Below are 12255 nucleotides of genomic sequence, written 5' to 3' on the forward strand. Positions count from 1 at the left end.
ATTTTTAGGGTTCCATACCTTAAAAGGAAAAAAGGGCCCTTAAGGCTTCGTCACCCAGACGCGTTTTCCGGGCGCGGCGTGAGCGGGCGTGAGCATTTTATATGTAAAAGCGGCGCGCCCCGCTCACGCCGCGCCCGGAAAACGCGCCTGTGTGACGAAGCCTATACTCTTATAGCAGGGCTCTCCAAACCCCGGCCCGCGGGAGCCAGGCTCCAGATGTTCAGCCCTAACAGCAGCATGCAACCAGATACACCCCCCTCGGCGCCTAAGGCGCAATATGGCCGTCAGGTAAAAAAGTTTGGAGACCCTGTCTTATAGGACCACTTATGCGTCTGTCTGTCTGCTCGACCATCCCCCCCCCCCCCTTTATCTCCAAAACTACTGGGTCAAAAATTTTGAAAAAAATACACAAAATAGTTCTTACCCTATAGATGACAGGAAAACCTATTAGAAATATGCAGTCAAGCGTGAGTCGGACTTAATGTACGGAACCATTGGAACACGCGAGTCCGACTCGCACTTGGCCGGTTTTTGTACATAGGACTAAAGTGCTTATATGTACTCGTATATGTAGTTTTATACCAAACCACCATTTACCATCCTGTGACATTAAATGCAGAGAAAGTAGAAAACCATTTTAGCATTTCGTTTCAAAATTAATGACCGCAACTGTGTACTCATTAGCACAGTTGTAGCACAGACAGCTATTTAATATAGACCGGTATTATAGACTTCATCCGATGAGTTCCATATTGATGGAAATGACATTTTTCATGCCGATAAGTACGTAGGAGCTTATACAGAATATGTATATGGCACCGTAAAATTGTAAACACTCGTCAGTTTATAATCTCGCTAGTTAAATTATAAACTGACGGCAGGGAGATTATAAACTAACCTAACCTAACCTACGTTAGATTATAAACTAACGGGTTCACAATCTTACGGTATCATATGCATTCCTATTCCTACTGCCAAGTTTGTGTGCTTATATACCTTTATAGGTGGGTGATGATGATGATGAAGTAAATTTTATACTTACCGCGTTTTTCACGGGAAATACAACAAATAGGTAGGTAGCAAAAAAACGAAGACAACCAGTAATTTCAAATCTACAATTGTCTCTACACCCATGTTTAATAACAAATTAATGTCAATGTCGAAAGACAGACGTAGCATTATCTAAATTAATTTGTGTACTCAGATCCAAGATGGCGGCCCATTGTCACGTTGACATTTGGCCGTACCGAGCATGCGCAATGCGTGTCGCGACCCCTCTTTGCATACAATGCTTTGAAAAAAAAAAAAACGCTATGCTCTCTGGTTTTGGAAAACAAATGGGAAATTAGGCGATGAATAGCGAAAACGTTTGGTAAGTAACTATACTTGGTCAACCAGATCTTGACAGTAGAAAAAGGCGGCAAATTTGAAAAATGTAGGCGCGAAGAGATATCGTCCCATAGAAAATTTGAATTTCGCGCCTTTTTCTACTGTCAAGATCTGGTTGACCAGCTATAAGTACCTCGTAGCCCATTGGGCAGTCTTTTTCCAAAGACAGAAAAGAGTTGGTTCACGTTTGCCTAGAGATTAATAAATAATAATATAAGTATTTCAAATTAAGATATACAGTGATTGTATGAATAAGATAAGACTTTCTAATCGGAGAAAAACCATGATTATCTTAACGCTGCCAAAGATAAGATAAATAAAGTCTCAAGATTATTCCCGCCTTTTGTTTACTAACATTGACTGAAGCTGATTGGTGGACAGTTCAAATTGAAAACGACTTAAATACACTTCAGTACTAACAGTCTTTTGTCGTTTTGAACGAGTATTAGTGTATGACCAACTACTTCGAAAAAAGCTTATGTCTGTAAGAAATTATGCATGCATTCGTCATTCTGAATTTGGGTTTGCATTTCACTACGCCGAAATTAGACTTTGTCATAGTAATTATAAGATTTAAAATCAACGACAGCATAAATAGTTGGCACGCTGGCTTCTCATTCGCCAGGCGTTTGAAATTGGAACATGCTGGTCGCATGTGGGTTCGGATTGCAAGAAACAATATGGCTACCGTTCCTCCGTAAAATATAGGAGGATTTGAGAAGAAAACTTTAAGACAATACTCTTAAAGATTATATTTGAATGACTGGCGTATCAAGCTATTTTAAAATAGGACGTTAGCTAGTTATTTAAACAAAATCGTATATGCCAAGATTGCAGTGCATTAACGACCTTAGGTAGTTTGCATAAAGTTTCGATTTTAACTAAGTTCCCCATATCAGCTAACCACTAGTTTGTAGCAATAAAATTACTACATAATACATAATGTATATGTAATCCGTAATTCCGTACGAAAAGGGACTTTAGAAAGAATGACGTATAAGCCATATTATAACAAAATAATACGTTTTGTGACGTAAATGTTATCGCAGTGAGGCACAGACCTTTACTAATTAAACACCACATTTATCAAATATAGTCTGGCAAACACAACTTGTCAGTCAGTAAGAACAGAGAAAACTATACTCATCCGTTTCTTTTGAGTGCTAGTATTAAGACAAAGACAGTTAATTATCTCTGTCTATGTTTGAAAAGAGACAGTCCTGGGCCAAATCTATTTGGTGTCTTATAAGAGTTATAAGCTGTGTATTCAAGCTATAAAATAGTGCATTGCCAGTAAAAACAGTGAAATACCAATAGGGACTTTCGAAATGTCACTGACAATAGTTATTTGTACAACAAGTGATCAAAGTTTGATATTTCTTCGAGTGCTTATTTTGAGTCCCGTGCAAGCGAAAGATTCTATAATAATTTTAATCTAATTTAGAATCTTGAGCGTAGTAAGGGACTCAAAAGCGCACGAAATGTAAATAACTTTGATCTCGTGTAGTACACAACATTTTTCACCTGAGCAGTGAGAACATACCTATTAGACAACTTGAAAAATGTAATCCTTCTTCATCACTTAATACCTGCACTCATGTTTTCTTAAGATATACACACAATTAAGTTTAATTACCGCAATGGAACACAAAAACAAAACGTAATAATAAATTGCAGTAAAATAATATAGAAATAACAAACATTAACTGACACTTCAATCGACAAATTTTTTTTGTAAAAAAAATCTTTGTAAGATACGGTCCGAATTGCGGATACGTACTATTTGTCAACTATGGTAGAAATTCTTAAAAGTAACATAATTAATTTTTCACCTCAGCAGCTCGAACAAGGGTACTTTGATTCTTAAAAACAGTGAGCAAAATCTCACTGAGTGAGACAAAATGACATTCAAGTGACCTTTATATTCAAATGTCATTTCAACATGCGGGGTCTAATAAAAGTTCGAAATACTTGGGTTCTATTATCTCTGTCCCTTTTACACTGTTAGCAAAAAGAAACAGACAAAAAAAAGTTAAAACGACATTCAACAGTATATTCACGGTTTATAATAGACCCCCGAAAAACTTCAGACCGCATCGTTCCAAACCACGTACGAGTATGAATTCTTAATAATTAATTAATAAAAATAAAGTTTAAGATTTCATAAAAACTGATAAAATACTATATTTTAGGTATTTTATTGTACAATTAAAATAACGAACTCAAAAAATACACAGATCATCACGCAAAATTAATTATTTTACTTTTAAGAATTTCTACCATAGAAAGATTTTTTTTGTTGTCAAAGTTGGCGATTGAAGTGTCAGTTAATGTTTGTTATTTCTATATTATTTTACTGGAATTTATTATTACGTTTTGTTTTTGTGTTCCATTGCGGTAATTAAACTTAATTGTTTGTATATCTTAAGAAAACATGAGTGCAGGTATTAAGTGATGAAGAAGGATTACATTTTTCAAGTTGTCTAATAGGTATGTTCTCACTGCGCTGAGGTGAAAAATGTTGTGTACTACACGAGATCAAAGTTATTTACATCTCGTGCGCGTTTGAGTCCCTTACTACGCTCAAGATTCTAAATTAGATTCACTCGCTACGCTCGTGAATCTATTATAGAATCTTTCGCTTGCACGGGACTCAAATAAGCACTCGAAGAAATATCAAACTTTGATCACTTGTTGTACAAATAACTATTGCGTGATGATCTGTGTATTTTTTGAGTTCATTATTTTAATTGTACAATAAAATACCTAAAATATAGTATTATATCAGTTTTTATCAAATCTTAAACTTTATTTTTATTAATTAAATATTAAGAATTCATACTCGTACGTGGTTTGGAACGATGCGGTCTGAAGTTTTTCGGGGGTCTATTATAATTTATAAACCGTGAATATACCGTTGAATGTCGTTTTAACTTTTTTTTGTCTGTTTCTTTTTGCTAACAGTGTGAAAGGGACAGAGATAATAGAACCCAAGTATTTCGAACTTTTATTAGACCCCGCATGTTGAAATGACATTTGACTATAAAGGTCACTTGAATGTCATTTTGTCTCACTCAGTGAGCAAAATCGCATGTTGCTCACTGTTTTTAAGAATCAAAGTACCCTTGTTCGAGCTGCTGAGGTGAAAAATAAAGGACCATCAATGCGTTTGGCAGTTACAACATTTTTAACGATACTTAAATAACATTGTAATTTGTAATACTTGATCAGTTTCATCACGTAAGGCAAGCTGCATTTAGGTATGATTTAGGTTGCTTTTTAGTGGCAATAATTCATATATGTCATTTTGGATTCGTGCAGATTGTTATTTGATAGCAAATTAGTGTTAAACCACTAATGGCATCTGACGTAAGTAACTGATCCCTCTATTTTTAGCGTTTTTTAGGGTTCCGTACCCAAAGGGTAAAAACGGGACCCTATTACTAAGACTCCGCTGTCCGTCCGTCCTCCGTCCGTCCGTCCGTCCGTCCGTCCGTCCGTCTGTCACCAGGCTGTATCTCACGAACCGTGATAGCTAGTTAGTTGAAATTTTCACAGATGATGTATTTCTTGTTGCCGCTATAACAACAAATACTAAAAACAGAATAAAATAAAGATTTAAGTGGGGCTCCCCATGGACCTAGAATATTACGGACGGACTGTCACCTAAGCCAGACTGTGACACTGCAATGGCGGACGGTTTGAATGTGTGCGTGTAGACGAGTGTTACCATGTAACACAATTCTCCCCTAATGGTGAAACAATTATTTTTAATATCGTCCTTGTTTTCAAATAAAAAATTTAGGACAGTTTTACGTTAGACAATAAAAAAGGTGTGTACGTATCTGATTTTATAGGTCTTGAAAATGCTCAATATTGCACAATTACTTTGTGCAAACATTATTTTCAATACCTAATGATATTTAGCATCGTAATGAAATCAGTTCGTCATGTTTTTTTAATTTATACATTTAACTTGAAACATATCTGGTTTTCATAAAAAAAAATATAATAGATAACAAACAAACGTTAACTATCAAACATGCATGTAAGCGTCTAATCTCCTTAGTATCGGGAAATTACCATACCGACCTAGTTTGAAATGCACAATCAATAATTTAACCATTTACCTAAATGATCTCTTAATACATAATGATTTAATAAGAAGGGTATCAATTACCCTACTTTCGGGAAATTACCCTATTCATGTTACTGGTCACACTCCTGTTTTGCAGTTTGATAATTTATAAAAAACAAATTATCGTGATTTTACGTACTAATTGATAAACTTAAGTATGAAAAGTTATTCCGTGACTTTTTTTCTTTCGATCGGTACAATTCTAGCAGGATTTAACTACGCATGCCGGCATATTTTATTTATATTTTTCTTCGACATGTTTACTTCAATGACGTTTCGATTCGTCTGACGGCAAACTGGTGGATGTGGGCTGTCAATGTGTTTGTGTCACGCGTAAATACTATGAAACTGGTGGATGTTGGAATCACAGTTGTGTTGTAAGCGAAACTCTGTCCGTAATATTATAGGTTCATGGGGCTCCCATACAACAAACGTGATTTTTGACCGAAGTTAAGCAACGTCGGGAGGGGTCAGTACTTGGATGGGTGACCGTTTTTTTGCTTGTTTTGCTATAATTTTTGTTGATGGTGCGGAACCCTCCGTGCGCGAGTCCGACTCGCACTTGGCCGGTTTTTTTATAGGATGTGTACCTAAGTGTGAAGGTGACAGAGTCTAGGTTTCAATAATAACTGTTAGGCCGTTAATTAATTTGTTTATTTCATTAAATAACGGAAGTTTACTTTATTTTTTTAAAGTTTTTAGACGATGAAAAACCAAGCTACAGTCAGCAGCAATAGTTGCTAAGCGGGCGAGGTGTTCAAAATGATCTTGACGCGACTTTATTTTTAAGAGAATAAGAATAAGAGCGCGTCATGATAATTTTGAACACCTCGCCCGCTTAGCAACTTCTGCTGCTGAGTGTACATACGAGCCAAAGACGGTAAAAATTCATGTGTTGATTTTATGAGGCGAACTTTGCTTTGGACCGTGCATTTCATTACACCAAAACGAAAAAACCCTGATAATAACAATTCAGCCTATATGTATACGTCCCACTGCTGATGCTGGGTACAGGCCTCCTATCATATGCGAGACGGCTTGGGGCTCCCCATGCCGGGAATTTCTTCGCGGTTGCAGGTTTCCTTACGATGTTTTCCTTCACCGTAAAGGCTACGTCACACAGGCGCGTTTTCCGGGCGGAGCTTGAGCGGGGCGCGCCACTTTTACATATAAAACGCTCACGCCCCGCCCGGAAAACGCGCCTGTGGGACGAAGCCTTAAAGCTAGTGGTAATCAAATGATATTCTGTACATAAATTCCGTAAAACTCATTGGTACGAGCCGGGATTTGAACTCGCGGTCTCCGGATTGAAAGTCGGACGTCAGATCCACTTGGCCACCACCGCTCATAGGTTCGGTTCTAACGTTATCAATTCTGTTTGCAGGTGATCGGAGAACGGGAATATGCCGTCCGGCCGACGCGGAGGCCCTCTGAGGAGCTCCAGACCGGCCAGCCCCTAGAAGTAGTTGTACAACAGGTGAGTTATGCTAGTGGGGAGACACCCCTCCTTTCGGGCAAACTCGGCTTCATTCGGCTCAGCAATGCTCTGGGCAGCCCCTAGAAGTAGTTGTACAACAGGTGAGTTATGCCAGTGGGGAGACACTCCTTTCGGGAAAACTCAGCTTAATTCGGCTCAGCATTGCTCCGGGCAGCCCTTAGAAGTAGTTGTACAACAGGTGAGATATGCCAGTGGGGAGACACCCCTCCTTTCGGGCAAACTCGGCTTCATTCGGCTCAGCATTGCTCCGGGCAGCCCTTAGAAGTAGTTGTACAACAGGTGAGTTATGCCAGTGGGGAGACACTCCTTTCGGGCAAACTCGGCTTCATTCGGCTCAGCATTGCTCCGGGCAGCCCTTAGAAGTAGTTGTACAACAGGTGAGTTATGCCAGTGGGGAGACACCCCTCCTTTCGGGCAAACTCGGCTTCATTTGGCTCAGCATTGCTCCGGGAAATTATTAGGGTTCGCACCACTTCCTTTTGCGTGCACGACCACAGATAAGATAAAGACTTGAATTTTGACAAACCTAAATAGCCGAAAGGGATACCATGATTTGTTCCTGAATCGCTGTCAAACTTCGGTTTTGTAGGAAGTGTCCTTTCTGTACGGTAATACTATTAAGGTTCCGTCACACAGGCGCGTTTTCCGGGCGGGGCGTGAGCGGAGCTCGCCGCGTTTACATATAAAACGCTCACGCCCCGCCCGGAAATCGCGCATGTGTGACGGAACCTTTATTTATGCTAATTTTAAGGCTTTGCTTCCAACTTTGAGAATTACCCTTTTTCGTCTTTGCTGTTTAAATAGCTTGACTAAAAACCACGGGAAAAAAGTGACAAAGTGATTAGGAACGCGGCTAATGCTCTTTGGACCTTAGGGGAGTTAGGAGCTCAGGTTAGCCGAACACTGACTGTCTAAGCTGAGCATGGCTGCCTGACCGGGTATACCTGGCGGCCTAGCCAAGATGACGATCGCTTGCGCTTCGCCTTCGAATCGCTTTGTGTCTCTATCACTCTTCCAAATTAGTGCGACAGTGACAGTCGCGTTTCGTTCTAGCCCCGCCTAGCTGGGTACTCCGCCGGTATAGCCTCATAGAGGTCCAGGGTGTTAGCCGCGTAAGCTGAAGACGCTGGTTCGAATTCAGTCTGCGCCACTGGAGGGCTAGGTCACTTTTTCTATTTTAGTTTTATAATTCAGATAAATTTGGTTGCGCATCTAACGGACTATCATAAAATTTACTAGTTTAATACGCTAAATAGCAGTAAATACAGGTGACTTTGTATGGTTTTATTGGGCACGCATAAAAGACAGTTGACAGATCATATTTTAACACATTTTTATGACACGTTTGAAGGTCAACGCAATGTTAATGTATGGTAAATAGGTACCTATTGAGTTTCTGTGTCACACAGTGGCATGAACTTTCACTGAAACTAAACTGTGAAAAATATACGTATGATAAATTGTAGAATGTGAATCCAGATTAAAAACTATGAAATATGTCACAGAAAAGTCACAAGAATTTTCATTCTAACGCAACTCGGCGCCTAATAATATGTAGAGTCTAAATAACGTTAGGTATTCATAAAAGCGCTACAAGTCTTAAGGGCCTACTGCAGCCGCGTCTGGCGCTTCGTAAACCACGCCCGCTAGTTCTTCCCTCCCCGCCTTGGAGGATATAATCAAACGGAGACGCCATGTCTGTAATTTTCTGTACAAAACAGTCTGCCGATTTTTGCGGGGGAGGGGAACGCCAAATGTATGCGTAACGTAAAAATAGCCATGTCAGATAAACGTCAGTCCATACATTGTGTATGACCGTTGGCCGCCTATTTTCGACAGAGGTTCCCCTTCCAGCGGCGGCTTTCCAGCCTGTCAATGGCTACTCCGTTTAGTTGTATCCTCCAAGCTCCCCGCTAACACGCACACATGGAAACGCTTCGCGCCGCACGTGAAGTTTGTGTGACCTTTTAGCACCATCTAACGTTACACAAGTTAACTACCATTATACGCGGTCGCTGCGGTCGGCCAGAAACTTAAATTCGGAAATAAATGTAAACAGATGGCGTTGTTACTTGTTCATAATAGCAAACAATAAAATAATTAATTAATAAACCTAAATATTTATTGTTGTTTTGGAAGATGTTAACAGCATAGAAGCAGCAGAACTGCGTAAAATGAGGCGTTTGCTGTTGAATTCAAAAAATCAAAAATCGATAATAAATCCATCGGTAAAGGATAATAAGTTAATATTTAGTTCTTTGAAAGTTAAGACGAGATGAAAACCTTTGCTGTAAGGTGGGTTGTGCTGGATATGGATGTGTTTTCTAGTTGCACGAAGCTAAAACCGAAAAATGAACACGTAAGTTTGGATTTATTTTCTATCGAGAAAATTTTAAGCATTCGTGTTTCGACAACTATGAAATCACTTATCATATAGTCAAGAAACATATATCCGAAAATCACTACTGTTTGTTTCCGGGGCTAGCCACTGCCACGTTTCTAAGATCCTGTTATTTTTCGATGCAATCTATGAAAAGGGACCTTATTGTCGCTTACGCCATTATTAACGATGCTTCGATAAAATACAGTGCCGCGCGACGCTGTGCGGCGTAAGCGCCATCGACAATAAGGTCCCTTTTCATAGATAATGCCCCAAATGTAATTTTTAACTAGGGCATAAAGCGACCCATATCTTTGGGGGTAATTTATCGGTCTGAGCGCAGGCGAGGGACATAGGTTGAGGACAAAATGTTACTTATACCCGAGTTATTTACATATTCTGCACTTTTTGCTAAGTAAATAAGGGTCGTAAATTCGTAATAGATGTTTTTACTTTATATAGTCGAGAATAATAAGCAACTTTGTGCCGCTTAAACGCGACTTAAACCAGGCGTGTCTCACTCCGCGATTTCGTCGCTTTGCTACAGGTAGCTAAAAGTACATCCGTTCGGCCCCAATTTTGGGGAAAGCTATAAGCCGCGCGTGGCGCTGTCGCCACCTAGCGGCCATATCTGTGCTGATCGTAACAGACGCGTTTTGTTAGAGAGTGAGTCTTCTGTACTTAGTACTATTATTTATTCTGTGCTTAAACCTCAATTTTACGAGCACTAGAAGTGAAAAATTTATTCCTTTACAACTGCACAAAGGGTAGAGGTCTATGTAGAGGTTGAGTGTTACCACACCCGGTAGTCTGTGTCATAAACCTCTGTTTTTATGGCTGGTAACATTGTAACGTTAATTACATGGCAACCTTGACTCTTGCGCAGCTGACGTCTTTGCGTGAAAACTGACGGTTTTTTACAACGGTTGGTGATTGCTTTGTATCTAAAATATTCTAAGTGTAAGGCCGGAGTGGACGCTCGAGTTGGGCGTGCAGCGGGGCGGGACGTGCGGCGTGCATGTTAAACAAATGCAAGCGTATAGGCGCGGCCTTAGTGCACGCTGCTCACATCACGCGTGAGCCCACAGCCACGCTGCACGCCCCGCCGAACGCTCCGCTCCGAGCGTCCACTCAGGCCTTACACTAAGTACGAGTATGACATAAAAAAAGTTAAATAATGTGGATGAACATAGCGCTGCGATCGTTCAAAATCAAAACATGTCATCGGAAGGAATATAAACTACGAACTATGGACTTCTCTCAGATTTAGACCTGTGGCTAAATGTTTTATATGGGGCATTATCTATGAAAAGGGACCTTATTGTCGATGGCGCTTACGCCGCACAGCGTCGCGCGGCATTGTATTTATGTCGGAGCATCGTTAATAGTGGCGTAAGCGTCATCGACAATAAGGTCCCTTTTCATAGATAACGTCACATATAAGTGTAAGTATAATAAAATAATATTAGGTACCTATTAGGAGTTTTAGGAGATACGTATCGATTTGTCTCCGCGTCCATTTGGATCGTTTTTAGGGTTCCGTAGCCAAATGGCAAAAAACGGAACCCTTATAGATTCGTCATGTCTGTCTGTCTGTCTGTCCGTCTGTCCGTCTGTCCGTCTGTCCGTCTGTCTGTCCGTCCGTATGTCACAGCCACTTTTCTCCGAAACTATAAGAACTATACTGTTGAAACTTGGTAAGTAGATGTATTCTGTGAACCGCATTAAGATTTTCACACAAAAATAGAAAAAAAAACAATAAATTTTTGGGGTTCCCCATACTTCGAACTGAAACTCAAAAAAATTTTTTTTCCTCAAACCCATACGTGTGGGGTATCTATGGATAGGTCTTCAAAAATGATATTGAGGTTTCTAATATCATTTTTTTCTAAACTGAATAGTTTGCGCGAGAGACACTTCCAAAGTGGTAAAATGTGTGTCCCCCCCCCTGTAACTTCTAAAATAAGAGAATGATAAAACTAAAAAAAATATATGATGTACATTACCATGTAAACTTCCACCGAAAATTGGTTTGAACGAGATCTAGTAAGTAGTTTTTTTTTTATACGTCATAAATCGCCTAAATACGGAACCCTTCATGGGCGAGTCCGACTCGCACTTGGCCGCTTTTTTTTTAATGTTATTAGGTATAGATAAATAATGTCTAGGTATAGTTATTGTTATATATTCTATAAAACACTGATTTAAAGCAGGGATGTTGCGAACATCCGCATCCGCATCCGCAACCGCGGAACTTCCGCATTATTTTCAACATCCGCATCTGCATCCGCATCCGCATAAAATCGATGCGGAGCTTATGCGGATGCGGATGTCGAACAAGTCGGTACAGGAACGTCTTAGCAGCGGCGTAAGTGCTAGGTAATTTCGTCATTACCTATAACGAAATCGTCTAGATCCAAAAAAGTCGGCCAAGTTACTGTTTATTAAATATAACGCACCTATATTCTGGTTCAAATACTAAACGTTTAGTTTTTTTTAATAAAAAAATACAAAAAATGTAATATTTGACGTTTTCTAAGTACCTAATCTTGACATCCGCATCCGCATCCGCGGATGTGAGCCGTTAAATATCCGCATCCGCATCCGCGGATGTCAAAAAATCTGCATCCGCAACATCCCTAATTTAAAGTTTCACGATCTTTACTCATCATTATTTTACGCAATTAAGTGCCGGTTTAGTAAATAATAATGTTATATAGGTATTGCATGTTATCGAATTAATCTACTAAGTCTATTCATGATAGTCAAAGAGAGATCTTGTATAAAATGTAAATAAACTAGTTTCGATGACAAATCGCTGTCCGGTATTTGTAATTAAGCTGATTTATA

The 12255-nt window shown here is 39.5% G+C and overlaps 1 protein-coding gene across 3 annotated transcripts in view; it reads left to right on the forward strand.

Annotated features, from left to right (window-relative positions):
* The window catches only part of LOC134657802 (RNA-binding protein fusilli), a 149077-nt gene that overhangs the window by 67317 nt on the left and 69505 nt on the right, over positions 1-12255 (forward strand). For all 3 annotated transcript variants that reach the window (XM_063513364.1, XM_063513366.1, XM_063513367.1), the window contains exon 2: positions 6912-7004. In XM_063513364.1, the coding sequence (XP_063369434.1) occupies positions 6912-7004 (93 nt within the window). The remainder of the gene's footprint in view (positions 1-6911; positions 7005-12255) is intronic.

Source organism: Cydia amplana, chromosome 21, assembly GCF_948474715.1.
Source record: "Cydia amplana chromosome 21, ilCydAmpl1.1, whole genome shotgun sequence".
NCBI classification, from domain to species: Eukaryota; Metazoa; Arthropoda; class Insecta; order Lepidoptera; family Tortricidae; genus Cydia; species Cydia amplana.